We start from the raw sequence: 17,272 nt of genomic DNA on the forward strand, positions 1-17,272 counted from the left end.
GGGTATTATAAAATTGGACAGATGTTTGTAACGCACAGAAGGAGACGTTTTCGACCTCATAAAGTATATATGTATATTATTGATCAGCATGAGAAGCGGAGTCGATATAGCCATGTCCGTCTGTCCGCCCGTCCGTCCGTGCGTATGCGTTTTACTCAGCCATCTATCGCAATGAAATTTTTTTGGGGGCTTTTGATTACCCAGGTGAAATAAAGCATGAAAATTGTCAGGATCGGAATACTATATCATAAAGCTCCAGAACAAACATTTTCATAAAAATTGGAGTATCCCCATGAAATTTACTACTATGATAGTATTGGATATAATAACTCAGATTTCAATCCGATCGGATAGATAGAACACAAGTTACAGTCAATATAAATCGTTTCAATCGCTGCCGGCAGTGCTGCTTGACGCTTACTAGGTCATCATCAAATCAACAGAGCACATGCATACACACACAGACGCAACTCTACATGAACTGTATGTGTTGCTTTGCTTAGGGAATGAGGGAAGAAAAAAAACAAATTGTAGTTTGTATATTGATGAACTTTTTTTAAAATGTAAAATTATTATTGTCAAGGTCTGCAAGGGTATATAAACTTCGGCATAGCCGAATTTAACTTTTTTGATATTTGTTGTTGATATGCTTGTTGTTGTGTGGCTTTCCCCCATTATAAACAGGCAGCTGAAATAAACCTCTTTGGGGCAAACAACGAAAATGCCAAAGGAAATTCCGAACTCATAAAAGACAAAAACGCCCGTCCACATTTGGATATGATATGGCTTGGTTCAAATTATAATTCGTAATACAAAGGACATCATGTTTACTTGTTTAAGGTAGTTGGAACATTAAGGATCAATTAGCAGATAAATGTGAAGTTTCTAATTCAGGTTGAATAAAACTCGAAACTAACGAAAGTTGAATAACAATTTTTAACAACTTTACTAGGGATTCCAAGTAAGACTATTGCCAGGATCTTACTCTCGACCACAACAACAAACGGTCATCTCATTTTTATTTTCCAATTCATTTATTCTATACTCTGATCGATGTATGTGAGAATTTTAAACTTTTATAACCCACCCTCGCAATCATTTGAGTGAAAAGGTATGTGGAAAAGAACGATGAGAAATTTACCAATACAAACACAACAGAATAAAGACGACATTCATATTTATTACCATTCGATCCCTAAGGAAATATTTTATTCGTTTTCCTGTCAGTCCTTGCTGTCCAACAGTTCAGTATGTGTGTGTGTCTTTTTTTTAGTTCGTTTATTTAAGAAAAATAACAACAAGTAACGATAAATTTAAATAACAACAAAAAAAAAGAAGGAAAAGGAGGATAATTCTGAAAGAAAAGATGCCATCGCGGACCTGCGGGACTGCCGTGGAGAATTGTTTCACAGGACGATGACGGGCCTATTATGCCCATCCCAAGTTTCTTAGACGTTCCATTACATTGCTGCATATATACACACAATGCTGACCACTTCTCCTGGCTCTCAGTTATTTGTGGGACCACGTTTTCTACTGTGGGCGTCCGTTCTAGACTGGACTCTAGTTCGAATCTCTCTGAGAAAAATCTTGGACAACTGAATAAGACATGTTCCGGCTCCTAGATCGTGTCATTACGACATAGGGAGCATTCGGGGCTGCTGTCTTTGCCAAAACAATGAAGGTATGACCTGAAACAGCCATGACCGCTCAGAATTTGGGTTAACTCAAATGTTACCTCGCCGTTTCGTCTGGAAAGTGGGGATCAGTCCATCTACCCTTTGTAGAAGTGGACCATCTGCGTTGCCACTCTTCCATGCTCGCTCGTCTTGCAGCTGCTTTTGCTTCGCTTTTTCCCGCCTGTGTCCACGGTTTGCCTCCTATTAAGTGCTAGCAGATCAGTTGGAGTCATCCCAGCTATGACCAGAGCCACCTCGTCAAAGACAGTTCGGAAGCCACGACATACCCGAATCGCTATCAGTCGGTATGTTAACTCCATCCCGCGCCGATATGTTGACTGCTCCATCGCGGATGCCCATACAGGTGCGCCATATAGCATATCCGACGTTAGTACGGACGCTAGCAGTAGCCGTTGCATTTGTCTTGGGCCCCGTTTGTTGCGCATGATGCGATTTATAGCTCGCCCAACGTCTGCAGCTTTTGTGCTGGCGTGCGTCAAGTGCTCTCTAAAGCTGAGTCGATTGTCCAGCATTACTCCCAGGTATTTTAAAGCCCTCACCGATTAGCTCTTTCTACAGTTTTTCGGCTGCTTATTAACACAGCCTTCATTTTGTGATCTGCCAGTTGGAGTCCTGCATTGGCGAGCCACTGCTTCTGTAGTTTTCTCCTCTGCTTCGTGAATGTGTTTTGCAACCGAGGAAAGCGCCACATTGTCAGCAAAACCAATGATTTGCTTGCCAGGTGGTAGAGACAAAACTCCATCATACATTATGTTCCACAATAGGGGGCCCAAAACTGAGCCCTGAGGAACACCTTCTTGTACCAAGTGCATTTTGGAGCCTTTTCTGCTGTATCGCAGTATTCGATTTCTAAAATAATCCTCCACTAGGATAATTAGATGCTCAGGAACTTGAATGGAACGCCGGGAATACAGAATCCTGCTCCAATTCGCCGAGTTTAACGCATTCTTGACCCCCCTTATGATGAAATTTCATATAGTAGAGTAGCAGTTTTTAGTCATTAGGGCCCTTCGTACGAGGTTCCCAGTAAGAATCATTTTTTAAACTTAATAAATGATGGACGCTGGGGCCCCTGGAATTCAGAAGCCCTGTAAGCTACTGGAACTTTAGACATTTTTTTCAAAAGTGAAGAAATATTGTGTAGCAGAGAACTGATTTTATTTTAACTAGGGTCCAAAACAAAAAATTGATAGTAAACAATTTTCTTTTCTTATATAGAATAAACAAAAGGCCTGAGACCCAGACGTTTAGGGGTCCCTTCAATGTACTATAATTGTATAGTTTTTCCATAGATTTTCCTACCAAAGCTATATCATTTTTTCATAATTAAAAAAACTTGAATCAAATTGAAGATAAACGAATTATTAACGCCTTTTCGTTACAGAGCAATTCACTTGAAAAACTTTTGACTGTTTGATGAGTGTTAAAATCTAGTAAAATTACGCCTTACGTACGATCAAACTTGATGTAAAACCTCAAAATGTGTACCTTTCATTTGCCTCGGAAATAATTTTTAGAGCATATAGTATAGGGGGCCCTTCAACTTGTATGCCCGGTGGGCCCTTATAATAAATTGTGCAATGCATTTACAAACAAAAAACAAACACAGAACCAACTATATCTAGAGATAATGAAATCGTCAGCGAATTGAATTTGTAGAAATGAAAAGGAAATGAAAGCGATAGCCACTTGATTAGATTTTTGCTTCTGTCATTGACTGGGGAGTTTGTAAGGAAGGAAGAAGGAGCCAAAGATATGTGTCACAATCAGCTGCCACTTTAACGTGACTGGCCTCGCATCGGCTAAAACTCTTTAATTTTGGATAAACTCAATATTTGCTTTAACTGTGTGTCTGGGCGTGGCAGTCAAGTTGAGCCGCCACTGTGGGTTTCGCTATGGTCCTAAGCTAACAGAACTTGTTTTATTTGTAATTTGAAATTGTAACAGATTTTTGGTTTACATTTCACGTAACACGCGCCTCTTACCTCCTGGTGTTCTATTGCATACTTTTGAGTATATTCACTCAAGATTTTGTGTTGCAAAACTTTCTCCGTCTGGGTTTTAATTACTGATTGTAAGATGAATTCTTTGCCATGCCGTTTTCTCCTTGTTTTACTTAGTTAACCTAATAAAATAAAATGTCTTTCTAAATATCTTCTACTTTCTCCTTCTCTCCCTTTCTATCACTCTCCATCTGCATGCCCAAAAACAAACTTTCAATCTTCTTAGTGGAATTTGAGTTGAATAAACTTTTTGGCCACCGCAGCGGCTAATTGAGTAGTTGGCCTGAATAGGGAAGAAGAATAACCCAATATTCATTCGTTGAATTTAAAATATGAACTGATTTTATTAACAAAAGTATGGAGTTTATATCGGGAATCTTAGGCTCTAGGAGGTAACAATTGTTCTTAAAATATCTTATTCTAATGAGACTCAAACCCAAGATTTCGGCGGTTGAAAATTATTATTATTTTGGGCACGGCGTCGGCCACTTCTACAATGTGTGTGGCTGATTGTAATTCTAGTCATATGCTAGATTAGTTGTTTGTGACAAAGTACAGTTGTATTATGTTTTCTTTAGTGCATTTGATTTGATGATGCCGCTTCAGATGAACACGATGTTTATTCTTAAACATTCTGCAAACATTCCGCCAAATGTGACATTTTTGACTTTATTTTTATACCATACACCCATAGGGTGAAATGGTATATTAAAGTCGCCAAAATGTATGTAACAGGCAGAAGGAAGCTTCAACGACCCTATAAAGTATATATATTCTTAATCAGGATCAACAGCCGAGTCGATCTAGCCATGTCCGTCTGTCCGTCCGTCCGTCTGTATGAACACGCAGATCTCGGAGACTATAAGAGCTAGAGCCACCAAATTTGGTATGTATACTCGTGTATTATGCAAATGTACAGAGTTAATTGGAATTTCGGCCACGCCCCCCTACGCCCCCAGGAATCACATAAAACAGTTTTTCTTAAAAAGTATGACAGCTAGAGACATCAAATTTAGTTTGTATACCCGATTAGTTAGCGCGCAGAAATTAATTGTTCAAACTTTTTGCCACGCCCCCTTAGGCCCCCAGGAATCACACAAAACTGTTTTTCTTAAAAAGTATAATAGATAGAGACATCAAATTTGGTTAATATGCTCGTTTAGTTAGCGCGCAGAAACTAATTGTTTAAACTTTTTGCCACGCCCCCTTCCGCCCCCAGAATTTACATAAAACTGATTTCCCTAAAAACTATGATAGCTACCGACATTAAATTTGGTATGTAGACTAGCTTAATAGACGCGCAGATATTGGCTATTTAAACATTTTGCCACGCCCACTTCCGCCCCCGCAAATTAAACAGAACTGATTTTATCAAAAACTAACAAAGCTAAAGTCACCAAATTTAGTATGTATACTGGCATAGTATGCGCGGAGAATTTATATATTTTCACATTTTGCCACGCCCACTTCCGTCTCCATAATTTAGAAAAAACCGATTTCCTCCTGTAGTTTTTTGACTATCGCATGTGGCAGACTTATTAATCTTAACTATTTCTACCAAACATGCAAAATATGCGTATGAACGTATATTACTACGTGGTCCACAAGGCCAGAATTGGACGTTGGCTAGTGGCGGCGCTAGAGTGCTCGTGTGTTTGTAGAGTGAGCGAGATAGCACATAGTATAAGACATGTAAAAACAATTTAATAGACATACATTTGGTTTTCAAGATTTGAAATATTTGTTTCACCTGGTGTATGGTATACCCAAGTCGACGAGTCGACTTACTTGCTTCATTAATAGCTTGTCTTAGACAAATAATATTATTATTGTCATTAGTAAGATAACTGTTGTTAAAGAAGCATGACGAGCTACATGAGAGAAGTTAACCCTAACAAATGAATGTTATCCTTCTTATAACTGACGTCCTATTCTGTTGTATAGTTTACCAAACTGGTTTGCTAATATCGCCCGATGCCTAACAATTTTTTGTTTCGGGATATCTGGGTAGGAGGGTTCCTAAAGTGTATTACTTTGTGAACTTCTAGCCTTTTTATATGGTGGAGACTTTAAAGACTAACTACTTTTACCTCTCGGCATAAGCCAATGTAGCTTTTGCTGGAATTTGAATTTTGAGTGGTTATTCGGATTAAATGTTGTCCCTTTGTAAAGATTTTGCAATATCCGCCCTTTTTGTAATACAGCCTGAATACAGCTGACAATTTGTTACCGGAATCTATTTTGGCACTATTTCTTAGATGATCATTATTTAATTTAACCATTGCCATCTGAGTATTCTCATTTTGTACTGGCTCTGGGATATATACTTTTGCTTCCTCAGATTTTACTTTACCTCCGAACTGAGGTCCTGCCGGGGGCCAAAAACTTATTTCTTTTGCCTCAGCTTTTATCTTACCTCTAAGGTGAGGTCCTGCCGGGGCCCGAGAGGTTATTTCTTGTTTTGTTTTGTTGTTGAGTTTTTTTGGACTTGTTTGTATTTATTTTCACATTAACTTTTCTTCTTCTCCCAACGCTCTTTAAACCCTGTGACATCTATTGTTGGTGCCACTACAGATTTATTCCTTTTTGATTTGTTGCATACCGAGACGATCCAACCAAATTTAGTATTTCGACCTAGTAGGCCATTTATCCATTTATCCCAGGTTTATCAAAGGTGGGGTCAGCAAGTACGTAGAATTGCCATTTGGACATATCCACGTTTGCTTTATTTTACGGAAGTGCTTTAATTTACTTTGGTAACACAATTGCCTCAACCTTAAGAAGTTTATTCCGTGGATTTCGCGTCTTCACATCTATTTTTACCTTACATTTTGACTTTTTGCCTTTTATTAAGGACACGCCACTTATTTCTGTATATTGTTTAATTTTACGTAATTTCAATATTTGAGCGGCTTTTTCAGATAATATAGTACTGTGGCGCACAAAAGAAAGCCTTTCCGTTGGCATACATTCAAGGGCATGTGCATAAGGTGATCAGCTAGCGACCCAGGATCAGTGAATGAAGATGTATGTAAGAAACTTGTTTTGGTCGCATCTCATTTCCATCAAACCAGCCGGCTCGAGGTCAATCTTGAAACGAAGAATATTTCTATTATTGGAAATAGGTTAAAGCTATTTCAAGTTCTATCGTCGGCAGACTTTGCTGAAGAACTCCAGAATTTGAAAGGCCATTCCATGTCTTTAGCTCTAATTGAAACCAAATAAAAGACTTAACATACTTATATTCTAATACATTTCTAAGTTTTTCAAATACTTGTCCAGCTACTTAGCAAACAGATAAGATTCTGAATTCTTATACCTTTCTGTGTGATAATACACATTTATTTTTCAACATCACGAACCGCAATTTAAAATAATCTATGAACTTTAAGGGCATTTCAACGTCGTTCTCTTTTCTTTGTACTTGTGTATTTTCTTATTATTATTGCGGGCCAAAGTGGATTTATTGCGATTGCCCTAGCACAACCCGCAGCAGAAGCGGGAGCAGAAGCCGTAGCTGGTTGTCCTTGTCAAATGGAATTTCGATTTACATTTAAACTGCACCAGGCATTGCGTGACGGAAGCGTTTCTCCTCCACCCATAGGAATGTATCTGTATCTGAATATCTATCTGTATCTGTATTCGTATCTGTATCTGTGCTTGTAAATACTCACATACATGCATATGCTTATGCAGGGGACTACAACAAAATATTGACTGGTTTTGGGGCCTAAATGGTGTGGCTGGTGGAGCTTGGGCGTTAATAATTTACCCTTAATAAAATGACATATTCTTATACAATGTGCATTTCCTTGGCGCTTTTCCGATGCTTCAAGTGGAAGAGAAAACGCGATGAACTCGGTATTTGTTATGCCAAAGAACAAAAATGTCAAATTCGTAAATAGTATATAGACTCTTTATGATTCATTCATTGTTTTTTTTTTTTTTTACAATCCAAACAAGAAAGATTATGAAATTTTGACAGCTATGATAGCTTTTTGAGTCTTTTTAAGAATTGATAAAGTTGATTTTAAATACATTAATTGACAAGAGTAGAGTTCATTTTGGCCTTAACGAATTTAGACTAAATATCCTGAAATTTTATTTCGTGGTTGTGTTAATTGCCAACCCACAGAGCTCACAGATTACTTTTCTTACATCTAGTCTGACCGCCCGTTAATCTGGACATCCTTTTTAGCTGACATGTTTCAGTATCATATATCCATAGGTGACTTTTGTCAGCAACGCATTTTTGCCATTTTCACCAAGACAGGTTATTACTTACCCATAACCTGTCTATGTTTCAGCTTTTTAGCTGATATGTTTCAGTATCATATATCCATAGGTGACTTTTGTCAGCAACGCATTTTTGCCATTTTCATCAAGACAGGTTATTAACTTACCCATCGACGAAAATCAGTTAACTGTATCGATCATATATACATATACACGTTCGCAGTGGCTAAGGAAAGAAAATCATGTAAGGATATACAAGCTTCGGAACGGTCAAGATTAGCTCAACACTCTGTCTTTATTAGATCTTGAAGGTTATATAAAACTGATTATGAAATGTTAAAAAATTTAACAACAATTAAAAGTTTCGCCCAAGGTTCTCATTCCAATGCCTTTATGGCAAAGCAAATTAATAAAATTTACCCATTTTGGGCATGGCGAATCTATAATCTTTTCAAATATAAGTAGTATATGCATTGTCCTTTCAGTTTCCCGCAATTTTCCCCTTTTAAATGAATGTTAATTTAAAATTGCTTGGGAATGGTTTAGAGGCTCCTAATTTAAATTCACAATTGCTTCGCTTGAATACCATATTTAGGTTGGCTCTTTTCCGCTGCAAAGCTAATGCTAGGGCTACAATTGACACACATGCCAATAGATTGGAACTAACTAGTAGGCTTTGACTTATGTGGATATTTATATTGTCTCTTGCTCTTTAGATTTTTTAACAAATACCTGTCGTTCTCCAAAACTTCAACTATCTACAAAGGACCTCGAAACTTTGGATCCAAATTTGTTTGATTTCTTTCATTGCTACTTATCAATACAAATTCTCCCAATCTAAATTTCTGTAGTTTAGCTTTGTTCTTATCGAATCTTGCTTTTTTATATTCACCCGCAACTTTCATATTTGCTTAAGCTCTCGACCTAGTTTCTTCAAGGTTAACTTCAGTTTCCGACTCGCTGATAGGAATCAAGCCTAAGGGTCGCGCAACTTTTCCAATTAATAATTCTAAAAAACTCGCTTTTGTAACTTCATTAACCGTACAAATAATTGCCAATTGAACATCACCCAGTGCTTCTTGCCACCACCTAGCTAGTTTCTACTGCTGTGAGCAAATTTTTGAGAGTACTCATCACCCTCTCGACTTGTCCGTTAGCGCGGCTTGCTCTTGTTGCTATTAAGTGAAGCTTAATATCAGCCCAGTAAAGCTTGATCAGCCATAATACGATTTGGCACTCCAAACAAAGCACTCGCCACATTATGTAAATGTATGATGTAAATACACGTACTTAGTAAATGCGTCAATGAATACAATTACATATTCCTTACGTTCGCTTTTCCTAAGTTTACCTGTAACTCCATCTGCTCTTTTCCTGACGAAGATTTAGTTACTGTAAACGTTATACAATTTTCTACAAATCTACGAACATATTTTGCCATGCCCACAAACCAGTTGTAATCATAAACTTTGTCTTATTTTTTTTCCTATCCCACCTGCATAATAGATTCATGCATCTGGTTAATTGCGGACCACCTGAAGCCGCGTGGCACAATGAGCAAAAAATGACTCTTTTCGTTTCGTTGAACAATACGACACAAGATCGTAGGTCATAGGTCTCAAATATTTCTAATGGTAAATCGTTTTCTTTTAACTTCAAATGATCTCTTTTATATCTTGATCTCTATTTTGTTCTATTTGAATCCAATCTTAAAATATTTCATTAGGCTCTATTCGTTTTTCAATAACTCTTAAGAATTCTTTCGAGTTTCTCGGAGGTAACGGATTTCTAGACAAGAAATCAACGTGAGCCATCTCGGTATTGTATGTCAAAGTCGAAAGACTGAAGCTGTGACCACCATCGATAAATTATTGACAATAACTCAGTTTTTGTCCTGGATGCTCTCAATAAACTACAGTCAGTGAAAACTGTAAAGTTTCTACCATGTTAGTATTGACGGGAATGCTTAACGGCGTTGACCACAACTAATGCTTCTAACTCATACGAATGGCATTTGAATTCACATGAACTTGTGGTCTTGCTAAAGTATTCCACTACATATGGCTTATTTATATAAATAAATAAATAAATAAACATGAACAATGAACAGATGTCATTAGAAAAGAAGATTTTTTAGCATTGAGTGAAACTCCTGATTTAGTAAGTATATCCAAAACAATTTACAACTTCTCAAGTATTTATTCTTAAGTTGAGGCTATGATCATTAAGTATTAACCCGCTTCTGAGGAGTAGCATTTCTAAACGAATCGATGTAAGTTTTTAACAAAGCGTATAGTTTCTCTTTATCCTGACCGATTAAATCGGGTTTTACTTCGTTAAACGAAACATTAGTGGGTGTAAAATATACATTAACAGTCTTAGATTTAATTATTTCTACCCCATCATTTTGAATTTGTAGTGTGCTACTAACGTTAGAATTACCAATACCTTTTTAAAGCGAAAAGATTGTTTATGTTTTTGCCACTTACCTTTTTATTATTATTTATTAACGAGCACTCCGCTTCAAAGCCAAATGTACTTGGAAAATTCTCACATCGTAACTGCATACTTGATTTTGGCTCGTCTACCACCCATAATTCAGTTCTCTTTTCGGTGCGTGAACAATGAGTAGCGATATGCCCTTTGCCTTACAGCGATAGCACGTTATGTTGTGCTTTGCCTGTGGTAAACCTCCTCGATGGTCTGGTCTCTGGGAACCTATTCAAATGCCTTGACCTCGGACTCCGCATTCGGTCATCTTGTGTACCAGCTTACCACATTTATGGCACTTTTTTAAAAAGACTTTGCCGCTTTTGCTGGCTCCTTATTTTCAATATTGTGTGCGCTCTTGTCGAGCCCAAAGACTTGCAACTCCGCATGAAGATTGCGCGTTGCACACGCCTATCAAAGTTCGCCATATGTCCAAGAACCACGGACACTGCAACTTTTTCTAAATCCATGTTCTTCCATTTCGTGAGAAGTGACGTAGCCAGGCGACTCGCATATATTACAAGAGATTCACCGTTGTTGGGACGACTATTCAGCATATTTAAAATGGCGGCGGCAGACGTCACTGTGTGTTTAAAGCGTTGTTGAAATAATTGCGCAAACTCTGGCCATGTGATTGCAGCAGAACACGCATGCGACAGCCAGTGGGCTGCACTTTGCTTGAACCCAAAATTAATGCAGACCCTTGTAATGGCTTCTTACATAACACAATGTGTTCACTATTGCGTAGCATTGGCGCCAGGCATATACGCGTTGAACTTTGGTAGTATCACAGCACTGCCGAATGACGGTTCTCTTACCGACGGTTGAAATTCCATGAAATTTGTATGTTGCTGCGTTAAGTCGAGTGTGCGGACTGTACAACGCATTACTAAGGAGTGACGACTTGTTGTCTTTTCGGATGAGAAAAAATTTAATTTAGAGGGTCCGGATGGCTATTCGTACTACTTTCACGATCTTAGAAAGGAGTAGCTTGTTTTAGATCGATTGCACAGCTGTGCTGGTGGTGTCATGGTGTGAGGAGCAATAACCTATTATGGAACCATAGAGCTTCAATTTCTGACAAGTCGAATGAATGCCACAGCATACAATGGGGTATTGTAAACGGCTCTTCCCGCAATGAAAGAAATTTTCGGACCATTGAATTGGGAATTCCAGCAGGATAACGCACCTTTTCATACGTCCAAAGTTGTAAAGTCGGCGTTTACATAAGACGCTAAGCAGGGCGTGTCCGGCGTTCCTGAAGGCCTTAAACAAAATCCGGTATGTTTAGAACACTGCAGCTCAACCTCAATCATTGCAGGGCCGCCTATGACTTATTGACTCAGTCAGTCAGGGAGTTACGGGTAGCGGCTGCATTAATAAGTGAGCCTAACCGCCGCATGAGTAGTGGATGCTGGATACAGTCGCTGGATGGAGGATCAGCAATTCGGGCATGTGAAAGTTCGCTATGTCAATTTGAAAATAATCACGCAGCCGTTGAATTTTTAAGAGCGGAGATATCTGGCGTACGAATATATAGCTGTTACTTGGCCCCCAGCCTAACTGCCGATGAGTATTGTAGCATTCTAGATGCCCTCATTGACGACGCCAGAGGCCACGGAAAGGTGGTCATAGCAGGCGATTTTAACGCCTGGTCTGTGGATTGGGGATGCGCAAGCACAAACTGGAGGGGAAAAGCCGTTCTTGAGGCGTTAGCATCCCTCGACGTGGTTCTGCTCAACAAGGGATCCCAACACACTTCTAAAAGGGGTGATGCAGCGTCTATAATTGGCCTGACATTTGCTAGCAGCGGTCTTCTCAACAGTATAAGATGGAGGATCAGCAACCACTAAACCGGCAGTGACCAAGAAGGCATTTTGTGCGACATAGGAGACAATAGCAACAGAGCAGCAACTACGCGCATCTTGTGCAAAGGGTACAAAGGTGAGATGCTAAACCCGCAGCTATTCGCCGAATCGCTGGTTATTAATATCACAAATGACCCTGGGACTGCAGCAGACGCGGTGACAACTTGCCTCATAGGAGCATGTAACAGGAGTATGGCAGGACGGATCACATATCGGCGACACCACGCACCCATATACTGGTGGTCTTACGATATCGCCGCAGCTAGAAGAGACTGCCAAATAGCGCGTCGCCAATATTCTTGGTCAGGAGGCAGCGATAATGCGGAAGCACTGAGGCAGTAGTTTAAGTCGAACTTTGTGAGACTACCGAGGCGTTGGTAGAACTCTTAAACTTATGCATGAGGTCAGGCATATTCCCAAGCAGATGGAAAATACAGAAACTGGTCCTTATTCCCAAGCCTGATAAGCCAAAAGATGATCCCTCAGCATATAGGCCCATTTGCCTGCTCGACACCCTAGGCATAGTGTTTAAAAGAGTCATTTGCAACAGACTGGAAGTGGCCGTAAGAGAGGTGGGGGGACTTGGCTCCGCTCCAGTTCGGGTTTCGCAGAGCACGCTCGACTGTCGATGCCATAAAAACAGTTGTAGACATAGCGGAGACAAGGAGTATTGCCTGATAGTCACACTTGACGTCAAAAATGCATTTAATTCCGCCCGCTGGAATAAAATTCTAGCTGCGTGGGAAGGCTTTGGAGTGCCCATGTAACACGTATTATACGTGGCTACCTCAGCAACCGGACTCTCCTGTACAGCACCGATGACGGGCCAGAACGCATAGCATCTCAGCTGGACATAATGGAATGTAATGTTCGACGGCATTCTTCGTTTGACGCTACCTGCAGGATGCACGATGGTGGGCTTCGCCGACAACTTTGCACTGGTGGTAGTGGCGAAACATCTGAGCTTGGTAGAAACTAACTGCGGATGAAACGGTTGCGTCTAAGCGAGCACTGCGTTACCAGGCTAAGTTTCAGGGAACATTTGGCGATGACTACTACAAAGGCTGCAGGTACTTGCAGGGCACTTTCACGTATCATGCTCAACTTCAGGGGCCCCAAACAATGGAGAAGGCAGCTCCTCATGACGGTTCTCAAATCCGTTATCTTATATGCCGCGCCCATATGGGCCAGAGCAGCAGCAACACCTAGCTAAACTAGAGGATTGGCAGCGACATACCAGCTGAGTGCCCTACGAGTCTGCTGTGCATTCAGGACGGTATTCACGGGGGTAGCACTGGTAATTTCGGGCATGCCACCAATCGATCTACTAGCCCTAGAGGATCAGGAAGTGTGTAGAAGCGAGGCAGCGCACGATTGATAGATGGCAAAGGAGGTGGGATGATAGATGACAGATGGCGGACTCGGCTGGGAACAAAGCTGGGTACATCCATAAACGCGGGAAATCTAATCTGGATTATGTTAGAAAGCGAATCTAACTGGAGGGCATGCAGCGGCTATGCGGCGTCTACAGCAGCTGAGCTTCGCTGGCTAGAACGCGAGAGGGCTAAGATAGGGTAAGTGGGGAATTTTTGTGCTTTTGATGCAATGGCCCACTAGCTAGTCCCGAAAGTAATGTTCCCTACACCCAAAATGCACAAGCCACCAGCAGTAACAAACTTTCTCTTCCTTTTATTTCTGTTTGTTTTTTACATATGTAGCCTATGTTATTACTTGTACTATTTATTGTTAAATTTCTATTACTTACTATACCATATTGCACCATCTAAATAAACGAATAAAAAAAAAAAAAAAAAAAAAGGAAAAAACGATACGCCGACTCCTACAGAACAAGTAGACGCATGCCCAGCACCCCCACCAACGATGATGCAGCAAGACGAGATACCAACAACTAAGTCAAAAGGGTTCAACCATCAAAAAAAGTATGAAAAACAAAACTAACTAGTTCTGGGCGGGGGTTGAACCTGGATTTCTTGACTTTTAGGCAGGAACTCTACCCCTTACACCACCGTGCTGCTGGAAGACCACTCGGAGTTTTACCTATAACTCACCGAAGCTATAACTTTAAACGCGATTTTTCAGGAAAATATAGAATAGTGCGCCGAAATATTTCACACAGCTTCAAATTACGGGGTATTCTACAACATATCCGAAATTCATCCAAATCGGTGATTCGCATACCTGAAGTGCCCTTGTAAGAGAAAAATTAACACAATCAAAAAAAAATTTTTTTTTAATCGTTCTTCTCAATAAAGCGTTACTAGTAGAACGCAAATTAGATGAAGTAGTGTGAACGTATCCGCCGAGGATCAAAAAACCCTCCTCACTCCTCACTGCTCTTCGCCGTTCACTGCTGTTCGCCCGGTGGCGTAAACATACCGCTCCCCTTGCAACATGTTGTAATTGTCACCCTGGCCATATGTAGGATGGGGAACGGAGCGCCTAGGAGCGTCGTCTCGGCGGTTGGTCGGCCATATGAAGTAGGGTGTGATGATTTTGCCCGCACCGTCGGCATCCATGGCGACTCCGGCACGCGTCAGACGAGTGCTCGTGTGCCAAGCTTTTGGGGCAGTACTTATTGATGAGCACCGTCCGGAACCGCTTTTCACCACGGAGGTTCAGTAAGCGCTGACACTGCGGGGTGCGTGAACCCCATGACAGACCCGGCATCGGTTGGAGTTCGTCCCGTGTGGAGCAGACCGCTTGCTGCTGCGGTGCGGCGAACGAGTGGGGGAGAGACGATCTGAACGACTGCAACGAAAGAAATTACGGAGGGGAAAGTTGATTAGTCGATTCACGGGAACGAACAACATGCACCATGCACGGAGACCAGGACATTCGGAAGGAACAGACAGGAACGGAGGCTATTATGGCTTTTTAGGCTCAGGACCCCTGTTGTCTGCAACAGGATGAGCTCTGCAACGGGTCTTCGCTGTTTTGAAATAAGCCACTGGGACTTGACCATCAGCCCCGGGAAGAGTGCGCTCAACTCGTTCTAAGCGCCACTTGTTGGGGGGGGAGGTTGTCTTCGGACACGATCACGAGGTCGCCTATCTGGAGACTGCGATGCGGTGATTTCCACTTATTCCGTTTGTGGAGCTCCTTAAGATATTCGCTCTTCCAACGGCGGCAAAAAGCATGCTGGATTGGCTTCAGTCGCTGCCATCGGTTGATTACCGACATAGGCTCGACTAGAATCTCCGGTTCAGCAATGGATAAGAGGGGTCCTCCAATAAGGAAGTGTCCCGGGCTCCGCAAAAAAAAACTTATCCCAACGGTATATAGGATTTTGGCTCACGGAAAGGATTTAATAGAATATCAGTGTTTACCAATTGGAGAGTTATCCGAAGAAGCACAGGAATGTAAAAACATGGACTACAAAATATTCAGATACACTAATGCTGGCAGCCTCTTCGGACCCACATATTGCATTACTGAGACACGTGCGATCAGGAAAGGAGTTGGAAAATAACATCTATAGTCCCGAAATATTAAGTTTATTAGATATTGATGTAAATATTGATAATTATTTTGAAAAAAATCAGCCGTCAATAGCAAATTTTAAAAATTAACCTAAAAATAAGTCAAGTCAACAAGTCATGATCAACCATGGAGTTGTAAGGCCTTACGAGAAATCTTAAAAGCTCAAGCAAGTAAAAACAAGTTCTGTAAAAAGGACCGAGAAGAAGTACAATAACTGAGAAGGCCTTACGAGTAACCTCTCAAGTTATCAGGCAACCAACAAGTCCTTAGAATAGAACAAGTCCGGAACACCGTGCCCAAGCGATAAAAAGAGAGAAGTCAAGCGGCTCCAGGACGATCCATAGCACATTGGAAGGCACGAGGATATATCCTACTGCCGAAATTCCAGGATCTAAATATCCTGACGAATACCAACCGCTCAGGAAAAATCCTGCGGCATAGCAAACGGCCACGAGATTTGACCTAGAGGTAACGAGCACGCAAAGACCATCTTACAAACACAGCTGAAGGCATCGAGGTGGAAATAACAATACTAGAATATCAGGATACGGCAGGAAACGTAAAAGAAAGGCCATAAGATCTATCCTAAGGCCAATCAACGTTCCAGAGATATTCTGAAGAGGGAGATGCAAGCCAAAGTATCTTCATTGCAAGTCTGAAATATTAACTAGCGGAGACACAAGGAACAAGAGAAAGACTGAAGCAAACAGCAAGGGACCCACACCATAATCAACGCTGCCCGAAATCAGGACTTCTTCAGAGAAATTGGTCATACCCAAACGAGTTCTAATTTCACCAGGGCACAAAATAATTATTGTTGGAGATATTGGAAATATCCAAAGGGTCGAGAAAGGATCGTTACACGCGCACGCCCGGTGTAACTCTTGAAAGGCCCTGCGAAGTCAATGCCGGTGTGTGTGAAAGGCCTAGAGTACGTGATGCGCTCTCGAGCGAGATCACCCATCTTTTAAGTCTGTAGTCGTCGACAATGAACGATGCAGACTTAACACCCCTTGATGTGGGACTTCCCCAGATTCTTAATCTGTGGAATCCAGAATTTGGTTCGCAGATTCCGCACCATTAGTTGATTGCCGCCATGAATGTGACGCGATGGGCGAATCTGACGAGCAGGCGCGTTAAATGGGTACTGTAGGGGAGGAGAATAGGGCGACGTTCGTCATACAGCGGCTCGGAGTCGTCCACAGGAGCGGAGTATCCCATGTTGGTCGAGGAATAGGTTCAAATTGATAAGAGTGCTGGATGATGGAAGGGGTCGCCCTTCACCAAGGGCCCGTATCTCCGAGACGTATTCTCGACGCTGGGAGACCAGAACCAAGGCGCGCTCAGCGGAGAGCAATTCGTCATTGGTTAGGTGGACCGTGGAAGGCGTCGAACTCTTTTTGGCGGCGAAGCGTAGCATTTAGGCGGTGACTCGCAATGCCCTACCATAGTCTGAGAACCACTCGCTGACGTG

General features: G+C 41.2%; 1 protein-coding gene across 1 annotated transcript; it reads right to left on the bottom strand.

The window, feature by feature from the left end:
• Positions 1 to 1,774: 1,774 nt before the first annotated feature.
• Positions 1,775 to 2,212, bottom strand: LOC137574383 (uncharacterized). The gene has a single exon (XM_068286677.1). It carries the CDS (start codon positions 2,210 to 2,212, stop codon positions 1,775 to 1,777), a length of 438 nt encoding a protein of 145 aa, XP_068142778.1.
• Positions 2,213 to 17,272: the final 15,060 nt, after the last annotated feature.

The sequence above is a fragment of the Drosophila tropicalis genome, unplaced genomic scaffold (genome assembly GCF_018151085.1).
Source record: "Drosophila tropicalis isolate 14030-0801.00 unplaced genomic scaffold, ASM1815108v1 contig_445, whole genome shotgun sequence".
NCBI classification, from domain to species: domain Eukaryota; kingdom Metazoa; phylum Arthropoda; class Insecta; order Diptera; family Drosophilidae; genus Drosophila; species Drosophila tropicalis.

Excerpts from the sequence above, each read along its gene's own strand:
- LOC137574383 (XM_068286677.1), bottom strand. The coding sequence starts at position 2,212 with ATGCTGGACAATCGACTCAGCTTTAGAGAGCACTTGACGCACGCCAGC.